We start from the raw sequence: 18,234 nt of genomic DNA on the forward strand, positions 1-18,234 counted from the left end.
AAAGACTGGGAGAAAATTCACCTCAGCGTCACGTTTTTATAGCATGTGCGTTACATACGTAATGACACCGATCGTACAACCAATCACAATAATGCCAGTAGTGAGCATGGCTACTACATTACCTGATGTGCTCTTCCTTCCCCACACCTTCATTGGCCCTTTCAAATTGGTGGGAGGAAACTTACGCAGTTGCGTACATTGCGAGATAAAAGTTCATAGGTTCGAATATGTTCACAAATGACTGTTATAACCATTCCGATCATCGAACACAAACACGAACAATTAGAGGCATATTTGTACGAACATACAAACATTTACGAACATGTTCGCTCATCACTAATAGATAGATTGATAATAGAGATAGATAGATAGATAGATAGATAGATAGATAGATAGATAGATAGATAGATAGATAGGAGATAGATAGATAGATAGATAGATAGATAGATAGATAGTAGACATGACTGGACTAGTAATACATAGTGGCTGTCTCTGCCTCCATTCCTCTCTCACAATGTCTCTGCTCTGTAGCCGGCTGATGTGCAGAATAAATGTTAATAATAATGTCTTGTAGAGTAATAAAGATGCTGCCAGATTCCTCCCCACTGATAACTTCATCAATGCTGCTCAGGTGTAAACATCAGGGAGAGAACAAAGATAGAAATTCCTCCATAAATAGAATTACCTTCTTGATTTCTCTGTTTTATGCCTCTACAATGTTTTCATGTTGTGTAATATAAAAGATCAAGAGAAGGAGCGAACAGAGAAAGAAGAGTGAGGCAGAGGAGAAAGATGAGGAGTGGTGAGGAGAAGAAGGAGAGAAAAAAGGAAGGGAGATAGATGGGCACTTCATCACTGAGGCCTGAGGCGGTGCCCCCTGCTGTCAAGACGGGGGTAGCATGGCCAGCATCAACACCACAGGTGCTGCGCCAGACTCTTTAACTCTGTGTGCTCAGGAACACATATACTGTAGTTAGATGCGTGGATGTCACTGAGAAGATGAGGAGCCATTGGCTCCCCGTTCTGCCAATCATTCTTGTGACTGCAAGTGGAAGCTGCTCCCTTCCCCAGTGCTCCGACGCCTGAGTAATGTCACACATGTGCCCACACAGAAGGGAGAGGAAATGCCGGAGGACTGTAGCACCAAAATACTGGTGAGTATGGATATTTTATTTTATTAAATTACATAGGGTGATGCCTACATTTGGGGGTTGCATATTGCAGCATTACCAACAGGGGGGGTGCATGTTGCAGATGGAATGCCTACAAGCCCCCCATGTAGGCATCCCCATGTAGATAATCCTGCAATATGAATGCATGGACTACCTGCAGGGGGATGCTTAGTGCAGGATTATCTACAGGGGAATGCCTACATGGGGGAATACCTACAGGGGGACAACTACAAGATGAAAAAGAAAAGTGAGTGACTACAATCAAAGAAGACATGACCTGTGAGCCACTGGATAAAGTCACTTATTGATTAATATATGGCCAATGTATATGGGAACAGGGGAAACTAAGAAAAACTACACCAACTCACCTCTCCCCGCGCCTCTTCAGTGCTGGATGTCCACTCTGGGACCCCCACGGGCTCCGATGCCACAACCCAGCTCAGGCAGGCAGTGACTGGGGCGGGATCCGCTGATTGGCTGTCCACCAGTCGTGGCAAGTGAGAGGTCCTTGCTCAGTCAACCAATCCCCTCTTTAGGGGAGAAGAGGATATCGTGTCTGTGAGAGGAGGAGTTTAGTCTGGAGTCTAGAGTAGTGACAGCTAACTTAGAGTTCAATTCCTTGTAGACAGAGACGTGGGGTTGCACTGGACCTCACCCATCAAATACCAATTCATAGGGGTCTTCATATACTTGTATTCACTTATATAGGTTGCTGATGGTCAGGAAAATCACAAGGTTAGCAAGAAGTTAAACATTGTGCCTCACTGCACTCCAGGACCTGTTCCAGAATTCTGGTCATCAAAGGGGTGAAAGTGGCTAAAACCACTTGCTTACATCCTGCAGTTGGGCATTGTAGTTCCTTGGTTACACTACAAAAGTCAGAAGAATGCACTGGGAGCAAACCAGTGCATGCTTTGGATACTCCTTAGGGAAACTTGGGCCCCCCATCCATGACACCAGCTTAATTTTAGGGTATATCCTTACTCTGGCTTCCGGGGACTGTTTCCCAAAATTAGAAAATCTATTCCTACAATCTGCCCATTTATGTTATCTTATGTTGTGGTTATTATTCCTCCTGCACCACTTACACTACTCCCTACCAGTGGCGTAGCCACCATAGAGGCAGACCATGCAACTGCTACGGGGCCCGTGCAACAGGCCCTCTAGCAAGACTGGTCTTTCTCCATGGTAGCTACGGCTCACAGCACCCACTGTCTCTGCTACTATCTTTGTGCCCCCCCCCCAATACTCATATGACCCTGCGCCGCCCCTCGGCATTCCGTTCTCCCGGCTCCCTGGCACACCAGTGACGTCAGTCATATACTAGGGATCTGGCAGAACCGGGCACCCCCAGGTCATGGGAGTATGGGTTGGGGGTCATACAGGAATCAAGGGGCCCCATTGAGTTTATTGCTATGGGGCCCCATAAGTCCTAGCTATGCCCCTGCTCCCTACACTTCAGTGGACCTGCTACAGCCCCATCAGAATAGAAGAAATCTATATCACAAAGTAGTGTTTTGCTCGTGGTCTGTGCCAGGTGGTTTACCACATTCACAATCCTTTTCAATCTTAAAAATCATTTTTACACACCATTGAAGCATATACAATCTTATTCACCGTCCACCTTCAAGTAATCACTAACTACTTCTCCATCGTCTCACCACTTAATTAACAGTCAGGCGACAGTCGTCAAAACACAAAGCGCTCGGCAAATGGATCCATATAACTAAATGGCGTATATTTTGACTTGCCAGTCACTTTTAGCAGCTTGATCGGCCAAAGCCTAGAAAATTTCTCATTTTACTGTTGTGAAATGCAAATGTATAGATCTGAATAAAACATGATCATTTTAATTAGAGATGTAACAACACCGTCTGCACGAGAGAAGGTCAGAGCCCTACTAAACATTTGTTTCTATCACATATCATATAAAGACTTGTAAATCACTTAAATGAGCGTTCCTTGCTTACTCATTCCAGTTCTCATTTTTGGTCCCTGGGACACACCGTCCTACACTCACCGGCCACTTTATTAGGTACACCATGCTAGTAACGGGTGGTCTTCTGCTGCTGTAGCCCATCTGCCTCAAAGTTGGACGTACTGTGCGTTCAGAGATGCTCTTCTGCCTACCTTGGTTGTAACGGTTGGCTATTTGAGTCACTGTTGCCTTTCTATCAGCTCGAACCAGTCTGCCCATTCTCCTCTGACCTCTGGCATCAACAAGGCATTTCCACCCACAGAACTGCCGCTCACTGGATGTTTTTTCTTTTTCGGACCATTCTCTGTAAACCCTAGAGATGGTTGTGCATGAAAATCCCAGTAGATCAGCAGTTTCTGAAATACTCAGACCAGCCCTTCTGGCACCAACAACCATGCCACGTTCAAAGGCCCTCAAATCACCTTTCTTCCCCATACTGATGCTCGGTTTGAACCGCAGGAGATTGTCTTGACCATGTCTACATGCCTAAATACACTGCCATGTGATTGGCTGATTAGAAATTAAGTGGTAACGTGCAGTTGGACAGGTGTACCTAATAAAGTGGCTGGTGAGTGTATATATCACAAAAATTACAGGTATTTAGTTCTCAGTAAACTGTCTACAGTCTTCAGCTTGTTAGTTTAGCCAAGAGTCTCTGTTTCTGGCACAAGATGTAGCTATCTCAGGGCACTGTCAGCCATGTTAACCAGTTGGGTCACCCTCTTCACCATTAGGAATGTCCCTGGGCAGGATTTTTCCTAATCATCACTTGTCTGAACACTGTACAGGTGCTGGGTCGTTTAGGCTCATGTGCAGTGTTCAGACAAGTAGTGATTACGAGAAATCCTGCCATGGGGCATTCCTAATGATGAGGAGGGGGGACAGAGAGGAGGGGGGGGGGGCAGACCTAGGGCACAGACATTGTGGGTACAGAGTCACTTTAAGCCCTTGCCCTCAATTTGGTGTCTGTTCATGCTTTTCACCAACCAGGGTTAAAAAGATATAATTTTTACTCTCTATTAAATGATTAGTTTTACTATTTAAAGGTATGGTCTGGGCATTTTACATTTTGCTCCTGGACTTTGCTCAGTGTATGAGTTTGGAGCAACGTAAACTATTAAGCATTCACTGACTTAAAAAATAAGATTGTCATTCTAAAAGTAATGAAACTGAGCAGGAAAGCGAACATACCATATGTAATCAATTAATTCCTCTAATAACTTCATTACCGTGGAGCTTAGTACCAGATGTGAGCATGATTGGCCCACCACGAAATCTGCTCCAGGAATTTACTTACCCAGACACTTATACAATGGAAGATGGTTTGTACTTCTTTTTCCGACCCAAACTTCTATATCTCATTTTCTCTTTTCTAAAACAAAAACTTCCACCAATTTTTGTAACTTTTTCAAACACTACCCTTATATGATCTGAACTGTTCTCATCAGGGAATAGTTTATTGGTGTCCGGCAACGTTTATGAAGTTTACTGCATGTCAATAGCTCCTTGTAACCTTTCTTGCTTCCAAACCTGTATGACGATCAGTATGATCTTAGTTGCACCACATGCAAGATCTGGTATCAATAAATCCCCAAACCATATTGTGCAGTGTGTATTGTGCCTTGGGCTAAAATAAGAAGTTAGACACAATAGTATAAGTAGTAGGAAATCATCTGCTGCAACGCCCCACTGCTGCCATTCCAATTGGCCACTACCTTCTGCTTTTGGACACGAAAATGGTTAAATCTTTAATGTGTCACTATCGTTATAACTTTCAAAATCTAAATCAACAGTAGATATGATACAAAGCAAGTTTGCAATTTACATTCATTATTATTTTTTAGTTAACATGGAAAACACGGCACTTCCTGTGTTCTGACTCTTTTTTTCTCAAACAGTCAGGAAACAGGAAGTCCAGTGTATCCCAGACCATCTGAGCGCTCACAGAGAGAAGGCAGTCATGGGATTGTTGGACACATTGAGCCGTGACTCTCTGTACTGTCCAGAATTCCTGTGTTTAGTCTGTTTTTTTCAACCAACACGAGTCTAAAACTCTGCCTTCAGGAGACTGGACCTGGATTTCTGGTAAGTATAGCTTTGTTTTGCAGCATGATAACAACAAAAAATAATGAATGTATATTGAAACTTTGCTTTATTTCCTATCTACTGTTGTTTTAGATTTTGAAAGTTATAACAACAGTGACACTTTAAACCAATGAGGTGGGTCACTGCACTGCTGAGAAACCACTTCCTGGAGTTGATTTGGAGAATAGAAAATTGGGGATGGAGAGAATGGACACTATCAGAATGGCAGGTAAATTACCCTTTTAAGTCCATATGGGCTACTTTTCAATAAAAATAAATTAAAAACAAAAACAAAACAAAAAAAATTATCCACAAATGACAATATGAGACAAAAGATAAAAAAAGACCTCTTACTTACTGTAGACAAATGTGTCACAGAGAAAAAAAAATTCTTCTTGCCCCCAGTGAAGCAATCACCCCACTGATCCCGAGAATGGGGACGTCACGTCACTGGAAGGAGTACTCACTGTGCCTGTGTGGCCAGCAAGCCATTCATTCTCTATGGGGCCATGAATGCTTCCTGGGTGGTCATTGATTGAACAGGCCTTGTGTAATAGGCCAAGTGATCGTTTTGGCAGGTTAAAAAATTCTTGATCATTGGCCACATATCTTCCCATGTAATTGGGGATGTGGGGTTGACAAATGATAACACGAGGGATCCAGCGATCATTGGAGCAGCCCAGTCTGTGTGATAATGAAGCCATATAATCTGCTCCTTAAAGGAGTGCCAATCTATTAGATTGGTGCTGGCACTGGACAGCAGTCTGTCCAAGTAATACCACCCCATCTAATATCACCCCATGACTTCCATGACTTCTTGTGGTCAGGCATTCCAAAGTTTTACTATTCTTACTGTAAAGAACTCTTTCCAAAAAAGATGGAAATATTTCCTAGACAATAGGTATGTTGGTTATAGAAGGAAATTATTTCACAGCCAATCCTTACATGCAGTTTAGAACTTCAGGAAAAAAAAAAAAAAAACAGTGAACAGGCCCTATAGACCTGAACCCTAAACCTTTGCACCATATCCATAATGATCAGTTAGCAATGCCTATTCAACATATCCTGCATATACATTCATGTCTATACACAGTGTTGAATGGACTTGCCGGATTGTTCAGGTTCGCCAACGGTCTCCAAACTTAAAGTCTCAGCATTTGACTCCTGGTGTCTGGATGCAGGCCTAGGGAGTTCTAGAAAACATGTGGCTATATCCATGTTTTCCTGGCAGCCCTAGGGCAGCATCTATCTTCTCCAGCCCCCAGGAGTCAAATGACCAGCGTTTGGGTTCGTAAAACGTTGCCGAACAGGTTGGAAAGTCTTCCCAAAACTGCTATACACATAAACACATATTCATTACAAACATTTTATCAATATTCATTCCTTTGATGTTTTTGAGTACTATTTAATACATGTTGCATTACTATAACGTAATATAAAATAAAAAATGTACAAAAACTAGACTCCGGAGCTTGCACTTATCCGATATAAGCAATTTATTCAGCCTCGGTAGCCCTGGCAGCAGAGATAAATTGTTAAATTTGTGCTCAGCGAACATCTATATCGTCCTCTTAATCTCTGCACTGCAGTATTTCTAATAAATCCAACGTACAGCTTTACCGAAACTCTTTATCTCAACCCGTTGTGACCCTTTCAGTATTCACAGACCTTGGCAATGGATTGACTCTTTATGCTGGTTCAAAGGTGTAATTATAGTATTTAGCAGTTTACAAAATGTGATAATAAAAGATGACTTTTTTTTAAGTAGTTTTTTGTTGTTGTTCCTTTTGATTTTCTTTTTTATGAACTTTTTGGTGTTTTATATCTATGGGAATCATGAAACAACCTGCATTCTCTCGGTGGGGAAGAATCGGCCTGCGCTGCCGTAATGAAATCTTCTCTATTCATTGTCACATAAACTGACCAAGATCAATGCTAGCTATCAACTATCTCTAGGAGCATACGGTTTTGGACAAAACTTTTTTTCTCATTTTTTTTCCCCCTGCTGTAATAGACTATTTGATACAACTCTGTGAAATGTTCGACCTTGTTATTAGATTTTTTTTTTTTTTTTTTTTAACCAGCTGGAAACATTCTTTTTTTCCCCTGCATTTTATATATATTTATATATATATTTTTTTAATCTTCGGTGCTTTTGAAATATTTTACAGTTAAAAAAAAAATATTTATAAAACATTAACAAAATAGGAGCAACGTAAAAGAAAAAAGAAAGAAATGGAACTGAGCATTGAGCATTTACCTCTTGCCTGAGATGTATTTACAGTACGACACTTTTCTATGGAGTAAAACCAGATACTGTCAGACAAAAACTCTGCAAAGATCTGAGATCTGAAGGCCTTAGTGGGATCAATCTCTTTCAATGCTTTAGGCTACGTTCACACTGAGCAAAAGGGGCGGATTACGCTAGGAAATATTTCCGTCTGAAATCAACTGACGCTGAATTCCGCGCAGAATATAAGCAGAATGTAAGCAGAATCCCTGCGTATTCCGTTAGGAAAGTGTTCAGCTCGTAATCAGCTCTTGACAAATTCAGCGCGGAATACTCGAGGAATCCGCGCTGAATCAGCATGCATTCAGCGCTGAATCAGAGCTGAAATTCAGCGAGTATTCAGCGAGTAAATAGAGGGAGGTGCCAACAACAAAATGTTGCAAACTTTGCAGACGACTAGACTATACCAGAATTTTCTAGAACAGATCACCTCAGAGCTGCCAGAGGAGAAAGACATGGCAAAACATCACCGCTCTGTGATTGATGGAGATGCACTGATATTTGAGGTAGTGTATGTATGTATGTATGTTTATATACTGTGTGCATGCTGACATAGTCATTTCTTGCTTGTGGGCCCCTGGTATCACCTCCAGCAGGTGCACCACAGGGACCCACAAACAAAAAGCTCATGCAATTGGTCATATGCTGTGTGTGTGCATGCTGACACTGTACCATTACATCTGCTGTCATTTCTTGCTTGTGGGCCCCTGGCATCACCTCCAGCAGGTGCACCACAGGGACCCACAAACAAAAAGCTCATGCAATTGGTCATATGCTGTGTGTGTGCATGCTGACACTGTACCATTACATCTGCTGTCATTTCTTGCTTGTGGGCCCCTGGCATCACCTCCAGCAGGTGCACCACAGGGACCCACAAACAAAAAGCTCATGCAATTGGTCATATGCTGTGTGTGTGCATGCTGACACTGTACCATTACATCTGCTGTCATTTCTTGCTTGTGGGCCCCTGGCATCACCTCCAGCAGGTGCACCACAGGGACCCACAAACAAAAAGCTCATGCAATTGGTCATATGCTGTGTGTGTGCATGCTGACACTGTACCATTACATCTGCTGTCATTTCTTGCTTGTGGGCCCCTGGCATCACCTCCAGCAGGTGCACCACAGGGACCCACAAACAAAAAGCTCATGCAATTGGTCATATGCTGTGTGTGTGCATGCTGACACTGTACCATTACATCTGCTGTCATTTCTTGCTTGTGGGCCCCTGGCATCACCTCCAGCAGGTGCACCACAGGGACCCACAAACAAAAAGCTGACTGTGACTGTCAAGTAATCTTAGTTTTGTTTTTTTTTTAGCCTTATTTTTTCATTATTTCTTGGTTTCAGGTGCAGAGCCGACCACAACTTTGGGATAAAAGCAGCAAAGGATACAGCGACAGGTTCATAAAGCAAAAACTATGGAGGGAGGTATCCGAGGCACTGTTTGAAGAGTTTGATGACTTAGAACGCGATGAACAGATGGAAATTGGTAATTCTTTTTTTTATTTATTTATTTATTTATTTATTTATTTTATCTATTTGTTCGATTAATCTTATTGTAATTTTTTTCCCACAGAAAAAAATGTGCGAACTCGATGGAAATCAATCAGAGACTATTTTGCCAAGAGTCTCTTAGATCAAGAGAAAAGTGGATCCTCCCCAGCTAAAAAAAAGGCCATACCCTATGCAGATTCCCTTCGTTTCCTTATTACCAGCAAAAATGTGCGCAGGTAAGTGGTTTCCCCCCCCCCCCCCCCAAATATCTAATCCTTTTTACATTATTTGACCTAACATATATTTTGTTTTTAAAGAACGGAGGGAAACTATGGCAGGCAGCAGCAGGAGGAACAGCAGCAAACACTGGAGGATACAGCAGAGGAGGAGTCTGGTCCAGCACGCAGTTTGATAGACATTGAGACCCCTTCCACAACCACCAGTACCACCCCCACCACTGCAACCACAGCTGCTGAACCTCCCTCTACCCCCACCACTGCAACCACAGCTGCTGAACCTCCCTCTACCCCCACCACTGCAACCACAGCTGCTGAACCTCCCTCTACCACCACCACTTTTGCCACACCCGCTCGCCCTCCACGCCGTCTGCCCCAAATTGCTCGGCGAACTCAAAGAACCCCCCGAACCACAGATAGGGAACTTGATGTGGAAGCTCATGCCTTAGCCATGATTCAAAGGGTCGATAACAAAGATGAGTTTGACAACTTTGGAGCGGGCATGGCATCCAGCTGTCGCCGGATGCGTCCCCAGGCCTCTGGGGATTTCAGGGCACTTTGCCATGCCATGGCAACAGTTTTTGAGTTGACCGAGCAATTACCACCAGTGGAGGACTTTATTAAACAACTAAAGATCATTGCGGGCCACAGACCGGGACAAAAAGACAATGCAGCACAAACGGAAGTGCAGTCGCATGTCTCACTGCCACCAATGCCCCCAGTATACCACCAGCAGCAGCAGTACCATCTGCCTACCAGCAGTCTGCCTCAGAGTGGTCATGGTGATGCCATGTATTCTGGTCCCTCGTTTTATCAAGACTTACATTAGTTTTCTTTAGGGATGGTCCTAACCCGCCGAGGTTCGGGTTCGGCTGAACCCGAACGCTCTGCATCGGATTTCCGCTGTCTGCCCGCTCCGTGCAGCAGGCGGATACAGCGGGAGGACCGCCTGGAAAACTGGGATACAGCCTATGGCTATGGCTGTATCCCAGTTTTCCAGGTGTTCCTCCCGCTGCACGGAGCGGCCAGACAGCGGGAATCATTGCGGAGGGTTCGGTTCGTACAAACCCCGTCCGAACCAGGTTCAGACCATTCCTAGTTTTCTTGTTTGTGTGCTTACTTGCTTGCCTGCCTTTGGTTATTCTTCAGTGGGTAGGTGGCTGTTGGGGTTTGTTTTGTTTTTTACTTTATTAAAAAAAAAAAAACTAAAAAACTGTGTCGTCTCCAATTCCTTTGTTCTTATAACTACATACATTACCTGGGGGCGCTCCTGCTTGCCACTCTAGCTCCCAGATGCCCCATCCCAGACATCCAGTGGCTGGGATGGGGCATCTGGGAGACAGAGTGGCAGGCTGGGGTGCCCACAAGTAATGTAGTTATCACAGGCCAGAGGCTTCATTCTTGCCAGCAGAACCAATTCTGCTGGGGAGAATGAAGCCTCCAGGCAATAATATATTACCTGGGGGCACTCCAGCCTGCCACTCCGTCTCCCAGATGCCTGGGATGGGGCATCTGGGAGACAGAGTGGCAGGCTGGGGTGCCCACAAGTAATGTAGTTATCACAGGCCAGAGGCTTCATTCTTGCCAGCAGAACCAATTCTGCTGGGGAGAATGAAGCCTCCAGGCAATAATATATTACCTGGGGGCACTCCAGCCTGCCACTCCGTCTCCCAGATGCCTGGGATGGGGCATCTGGGAGACAGAGTGGCAGGCTGGGGTGCCCACAAGTAATGTAGTTATCACAGGCCAGAGGCTTCATTCTTGCCAGCAGAACCAATTCTGCTGGGGAGAATGAAGCCTCCAGGCAATAATATATTACCTGGGGCCACTCCAGCCTGCCACTCTGTCTCCCAGATGTCTGGGATGGGGCATCTGGGAGACAGAGTGGCAGGCTGGGGTGCCCACAAGTAATGTAGTTATCACAGGCCAGAGGCTTCATTCTTGCCAGCAGAACCAATTCTGCTGGGGAGAATGAAGCCTCCAGGCAATAATATATTACCTGGGGGCACTCCAGCCTGCCACTCTGTCTCCCAGATGTCTGGGATGGGGCATCTGGGAGACAGAGTGGCAGGCTGGAGTGCCCACAAGTAATGTAGTTATCACAGGCAAGAGGCTTCATTCTTGCCAGCAGAACCAATTCTGCTGGGGAGAATGAAGCCTCTGGCCTGTAAAGGCTCCAGCCTAGATGATTAATATCCCTATTAAAGGAGCGATAATCGGTGACATTCAGCCAATTATCAATCAATGTAGGGCCCTAGGTGGTCATCCAACAAGCCGTAATCAACAAGATCATTACTCATACAGATAAGCATACATTTTTGGCAAAAGACAAGGACACATGATTTATGTATAATCTGAGTTTATTGACAGCCAAGCACAAACAGTAAATGAAGCATCAGAGAGGCAGTAGCAATTAGCGACCTGCAAGTCGCAAGGTGTCAGCTTTAATATAAAGTATGATGAACAGAAAACAAAAGCATTGTAATATCAGCAATACTAAACATCCACGCCACCAGCTCGGCAGCGTCAAATAAACTAAACAGGAAGCATAATGAGTGTCATACAGGTGGTGAGAGAAAGAATAGAAAGAAAAAAGAAGGAGAGACGGAGATAAAGAGGAAAGGAGGGAAGAGGAAAGGAGTAGGGAAGCGGGAAGGAGTAAGCGGGAAGGAGGCAGGCAGGAGGCAGACCACAAATCAAGTCCTGCAATATCGCATAAGCGGAAAGGTCCCCAATCTATCGGAGGAGAGCAGGAAAGGCCTCAGAGTCCATAAACAGACGCCAGGGAAACCACACTTTTTCATATTTAGTAGACTGATCATGAGCCTCTGCAGCCAGTTCCTCCATTCTACCCAGGTCCCTGAGTTCACTAAGCCACTCTGTCACTGTAGGCACCACCGGTGTCTTCCAATGTCGGGGGATAACCATACGTGCCGCAGTCAAAAAATGTCTCAGCATCCCCTTTTTGATGGTAGTAAGGGAACCTGGAATCTGTGACAGCTAGGCTAATTGCGGAGAGTTGACGACAGGCCTTCCAGAATACGCGGTATAAATGGTTAGGATTTTGTCCCAAAACTCTCTGATGCGCGGACACGCCCACCAAATATGCAGCATGTCTCCAGCCTCCGTAAGGCAACACCAGCAGCGGTCGGAGACCTCAGGAAACATTTTCTGTAGGGAGACTGGGCAGTAGTACCACCTTGAGAGAATCTTATAGTTTTTCTCCTTTGCCTTAGCAGCCATGGAGATACCATGGGTGAGTTCGCAGATTTTCTGGAAGGACTGACCGTCAAAAGTCATATCTAGATCATGTTCCCACTTATCAAGGAAGGGAGCTCTGTCAGGGCGTAAGAGACCAACCAAAATCTGGTACAATACAGATATGCAGTGTGAGATAGGAGTGACGGAAACGACCAAATTGTCAAAGTCTGTGAGTGTAGAGGTATATGTACCCCTAGGGAAAAGGGCCCGCAAGAACGAAGTCAACTGTTCATATTCCAGCCAGGACAACGGACGGTCAGGGGACTGGGTCTGGAGCGACAGCATAGTAGAGACAGTGTCACCAGTCATGCAGTCCCTGATTCTAGGACAAGCAGATCTGTCCCATAAAAGGAATCTGTGCGTTTGCCATCCAGGCTGGAATGATGGAGTCTGGAGTATTGGAGAAAGCGGCCCCGGTACTGTAGACAAACCGTGTTTAGCAACCCATTTATCCCATACGCACAACACATGTGGGATAAAAAAGGGGAGACCGGGTAACAATTGGCGAACCCCGGGGGGGGATCCAGGGCAAAAGAGAGGGTGCAGTCGGGCAGAGTGAGAATTCCAAGTCTACCCACCGCTTAAAGCCCAGACCGTGCACCCAGTCCAGAACCCCACGCAGGACAGCCGCCTCGTGGTAAAGACGCAAATCAGGTATTCCCATGCCCCCCATAGATTTGACTTGGGTCAGGGTAGAGTACGCAATCCTGGGTTTGCTGTTTCCCCATATAAATTTTGTGATAGCCCTGCGTAAGGTTCTGAAGAATACAACAGGGACTACTATAGGAATGGTTTGAAAAATGTACAATAGCTTAGGGAGGATGTCCATCTTAATAATGGCCATCCTGCCAAACCATGAGGTCGGTTTCAGGAAATAAGAGGTCATGTCCGTGAGGACCCTGTGCAACATAGGAGTATAGTTCAGATCGAATAGAGAGCTAAGAACAGGCGGAAGTTTTATTCCCAGGTGGACAATGAAGTCTGTGTGCCACTGAAAAGGGAAAGAAGCTCTGACCGTATCAAGCACACCCTGTGGAACTGATACATTAAGCCCCTCGGTCTTTGCCAAATTGACCTTAAAATTACTAAGGTCGCCAAACCGCTGAAACTCCTGTAAGATAGAAGGGAGTGCAGTGGTGGGGGAAGAGATATAAAGCAGAAGATTGTCCGCATATAATGCAAGCTTGTGGTGGTCCCGTCCAATCACGACGCCCCGAATTGCAATATTTTGTCTAAGGACGACCGCCAGGTGTTCCATTGTTAATATGTAAAGCATGGGAGACAAGGGACAACCTTGGCGCGTACCATTGTGAATGTCGAAAGAGCTGGACAGCAGGCCATTAGCCTGATAATCCTCAGTATCTTTAAGGAGCGATTCGTTCAGCCTCCAGATCCACCCCCTGGGCACCACCCCCGGCAGAACCAATGACAGGAAGATAGGAGAGTGATCAGACCACAAAGCAGTACCTATCGTGGCCGTGGGATAAAATGTAAGAGCATACTGAGCAATGAAAAACATATCCAGCCTGCCATAGGTACGATGTGCATCTGAGTAATGAGTAAAGTCCCTGTCCCTGGGATGAAGGATGCGCCAGACATCCACCAGACCATGGAGACCAAGGACTGATCGCGCCGAAGCATATTCGGAACGTGGCACAGCAGTTCTGCCGGAGGAGGTGTCCAGGGAAGGGTCCATGACCAGATTTAAGTCCCCTCCCAGTATCAGAACGCCGTCTATAAACACAGAAGCAGCTCTGAGTATAGCCCTCAGGGTACTGCCCTGACGGGAATTAGGGAGATAGACGTTGCCAATGGTATAAATCCGGGCCTGAATTTCTATCTTAATGAAGGTGTACCTTCCTTTAGGGCATGTTAGGGTATCAAGCAAAGTGTGTGACAGTGACTTGTGCAGCGCTATGGAGACCCCTTTTGATTTGGCATCAGGGTTAGTGCTATGTGCCCACACATTGTAATAGTTAAGCCGCATGCGAGGGGCACGAGCAGTCTGGAAGTGTGTTTCCTGCAAGAGTAAAATGTGCACTTTCTGTCTATGCATGGAATACAGGATTTGAGACCGTTTTTGTGGCACATTCAGTCCCCTAACATTGATAGAGGCAAGCTTAACAGCCGCCCCCGCCATGCCTCCCTCCGCACCCGCCATGTAGTACAGGGAAGGAGGGGAGGGTAGGAAAAGAAGAGGGGTAGAAAAAGGAAGGAAAAAAAAAATGGATAAGAAGAAGAGAGGAGAGTAAAAGAGACTGAACCTGCAGTCAGAAAAAGAGGATTACCAAGAATGATAACCCCCGTATCCGGGTAGTTATATACCACCAGGAGTGACCCAAACGGGTACAGCAACGCTCAAGGCGTCTATTCTAGAGAGGGGCGGACTAACAGATGAAGGTCTGTAAATCCGTGACAGAACACCAGAAATTTTAACTAAATATAACATAAGCACACTCTATTTATCTATATATGTAACAGTCTAAATTAGAAAGCACCCCTTTAAAAACTAACTAAGTAGGCATACAACAGGTCCCCCCCACCCCCCACCCCCCACATCCTGAAACGCAGAAACCAATATATTCACGTGGCAAAAACACTGTAGCCCCATGACCCCAGGCATATGCCCAAGAAACACCCGAAGGCTTAAAAAACAGTCAACAACTGAAAAAGATACAGCCTATGAGATCAAGGCACTTCGAGGCAACAGAAAACCAGTCCCCCGGGATGTCCTCAGTCACCCGATGTTGCCAAGCCAGTAGGGCGAGGAAATCTGCCCATGGATATTGGTGGGACGGGATCCCAATCCGGCAGGGCCATGTGAGGCAGATCCAAAGCTGATAGGAAGGCAGGCAGATCTTCCGGCGTATGTAGCTCCAATCGTTTGCCGCCCCTACGGACCACCAGCTGGAATGGGAAGCCCCAGGAGTACTGGATTTTACATTCACGTAGTAGTTCCAGCAGGGGCTTAAGAGCTCGTCGTTGAGATAAAGTGGCTCTGGAAAGGTCCTGAAGGAAAATCAACTGAGCTCCATCAAAATCAACAAACTCCATGTCACGCACTGCCTTCATAATTTCATCTTTTATACGATAGTGATGAAGCCTGCAAATGACGTCTCGAGGCCGATTCGCATCATTGGAGACTGGTCCCAGAGTACGATGGGCTCTGTCGATCTCAAATTCGGCCCCCGGCGGTCGACGTAGAATAGAAGCAAACAAATCCTGAAGTGACGGGATGAGATCAGCAGCTCTGGTCGCCTCAGGGAGCCCTCTGATGCGAATATTGTTACGCCTGCTGCGGTTCTCTACATCATCATGCAGTCGGTAAAGATGACGAATTTGCCTCTCTTGATGAGCAAGTGTAGCCTGGACATCATCCACCGTGGTAACTAGGGAATCATGATCAGTAGCAATATCAGTAACTTTCGTCTCCAGAGTGTGTACATCAGATTTGAGGGAATTTAATTCTTGTTTGTATGAGGCTTCCAAGCGCTCCACAAGCTTTTCCATATCTGAACGTGTAGGTAACAGTTTCATATATTCTTTCCAATCCCACTCTGTGCCATCCTGCATAGGGTTAACAGATGTAGCAGAGCTGGTGTGGTGTAAATCACTGTCCCTAGTGGTAGAGAAAGGAAGTGCAGAAGGGGATAAGGAAGACATTGTGCCAGCTAATATGGAGCCTGTGTGGAGAACAGGTTATGTCTCTGCCGAGTTCAAGATGTGGGGGTCTGTCAGCAACTCTCTGACTGAGGCTGGGGGATGGTGCTGTGCTAGGACTGCGACCAGAGGACACTGTCTCACCGGGATGGGGGCCAGGAGACGACGCGTCCCAGAGTTGAGGGCTGAGGGATGCTGCCGCCCTGAGGTGGAGGCCAGAGGACACCGTTGCCCTGGGGGGGGCGGTAGATGCCGCGACACCGTCGGTAGATGCCTCTTATCAATGGCCGGCGGCCTGTGCAGGGGCTGATGGGAGGGCTGTGCTCCGGCCGTGACGGTGCTGCCGCCGGAACACGGCTGAAGAGATGCGGGCAGGACCGGGACCGGAGCGCTTACCGCTGTGTCCAGGGGACAAAACCGGCCGATGGAAGGGGTATGCGGTGGCTCCGTTCCGGGAGCGTGTATGGAGGACGCTGCAGCTGCTGCGGCGGCGGCCGCTCTGGTCATGCAGGAGCCGGAAGTCACTGAGGCTGCAGGCTGGGCAGGTAGGCCGCGACTCGCTGTGGGGAAAAAGCGGTCCAGGCTACCCCAAGCGGGCTGGGTGTCAGATAGTTTTGTGCCTGCCTTAGTCCCCCTTCGGCCCCGAAACATTTGGGTTGCAATCCAGGAAATTTAAGGTGCTTATGCAGGCTCGCTGGTGTCCCGTCTCCGGAGCTCACAGAAGGTGCGTGCTCACTCCTCCATAGCCAGGCCACGCCCCCGACACATGATTTATAACATAAAATATTTATTTTTCAACAGTTCAAACTTTCTTTTCCAGTTGCTGGGCCTGGGTTGCCAGAGTCAGCTGCAGAAAAATCTGAATGTTGTGCACAGTGTTGCCCAAGGCGGGAGCCAATGGAAGACCCCAAAAGACCAAAGCCTGAGAAATATAAGAGATAATTAAAACCAAAAAAAAGATACAGAGAGAGAGAGAGGGGGGGATGGGGAATAGAATGCCAGGACATAACAGTACTTACATGTGGTTTGTCAGTAAGTGGGCGTCATGGCGGAAAACCTGAAGGTTCGGAGTCCCAAAATCAAAGACCAAATCCTGAGAAATAAAAGAGATAACGTAATAAACTAGAGAGAGAGAAAGAAAGACAGAGAGAAAGAAAGAGACAGAGAGAAAGAGAGAGAGAGAGAGAGAGAGAGGGGGGGGGGGGGGAAATGGAATGCCAGGACATAACAGTACTTACATGTGGTTTGTCAGTAAGTGGGCGTCATGGCGGAAAACCTGAAGGTTAAGGTGGAATGAGGACGGAGTCCCAAAATCAAAGACCAAATCCTGAGAAATAAAAGAGATAACGTAATAAACTAGAGAGAGAGAAAGAAAGACAGAGAGAAAGAAAGAGACAGAGAGAAAGAGAGAGAGAGAGAGAGAGAGAGGGGGGGGGGGGGAAATGGAATGCCAGGACATAACAGTACTTACATGTGGTTTGTCAGTAAGTGGGCGTCATGGCGGAAAACCTGAAGGTTAAGGTGGAATGAGGACGGAGTCCCAAAATCAAAGACCAAATCCTGAGAAATAAAAGAGATAACGTAATAAACTAGAGAGAGAGAAAGAAAGACAGAGAGAAAGAGAGAGAGAGAGAGAGAGAGAGAGAGAGGGGGGGGGGGGGATGGGGAATAGAATGCCAGGACATAACAGTACTTACATGTGGTTTGTCAGTAAGTGGGCGTCATGGCGGAAAACCTGAAGGTTAAGGTGGAATGAGGACGGAGTCCCAAAATCAAAGACCAAATCCTGAGAAATAAAAGAGATAACGTAATAAACTAGAGAGAGAGAAAGAAAGACAGAGAGAAAGAAAGAGACAGAGAGAAAGAGAGAGAGAGAGAGAGAGAGAGGGGGGGGGGGGGGGGGGAATGGAATGCCAGGACATAACAGTACTTACATGTGGTTTGTCAGTAAGTGGGCGTCATGGCGGAAAACCTGAAGGTTAAGGTGGAATGAGGACGGAGTCCCAAAATCAAAGACCAAATCCTGAGAAATAAAAGAGATAACGTAATAAACTAG

The 18,234-nt window shown here is 46.1% G+C and overlaps 2 protein-coding genes across 5 annotated transcripts in view; one reads left to right on the forward strand and one right to left on the reverse strand.

Moving 5' to 3' along the window:
- CRTAC1 (cartilage acidic protein 1) overlaps positions 1 to 18,234 on the reverse strand; it is a 471,729-nt gene that overhangs the window by 210,190 nt on the left and 243,305 nt on the right. The window lies entirely within an intron of this gene.
- LOC138798911 (uncharacterized) lies at positions 7,793 to 10,086 on the forward strand. The gene is made up of 4 exons (XM_069979528.1): positions 7,793 to 8,031; positions 8,875 to 9,016; positions 9,104 to 9,257; positions 9,339 to 10,086. Exons 1-4 carry the CDS (start codon positions 7,900 to 7,902, stop codon positions 10,084 to 10,086), a joined length of 1,176 nt encoding a protein of 391 aa, XP_069835629.1. The 5' UTR covers positions 7,793 to 7,899.

Source organism: Dendropsophus ebraccatus, chromosome 8 (assembly GCF_027789765.1).
Source record: "Dendropsophus ebraccatus isolate aDenEbr1 chromosome 8, aDenEbr1.pat, whole genome shotgun sequence".
NCBI classification, from domain to species: Eukaryota; Metazoa; Chordata; class Amphibia; order Anura; family Hylidae; genus Dendropsophus; species Dendropsophus ebraccatus.

Coding starts and splice junctions, on each gene's coding strand:
- LOC138798911 (XM_069979528.1), top strand. CDS start 7,900: ATGTTGCAAACTTTGCAGACGACTAGACTATACCAGAATTTTCTAGAA. Junction 8,032..8,874: donor GAGATGCACTGATATTTGAG/GTAGTGTATGTA, acceptor TCTTGGTTTCAG/GTGCAGAGCCGACCACAACT. Junction 9,017..9,103: donor CGATGAACAGATGGAAATTG/GTAATTCTTTTT, acceptor TTTTTCCCACAG/AAAAAAATGTGCGAACTCGA.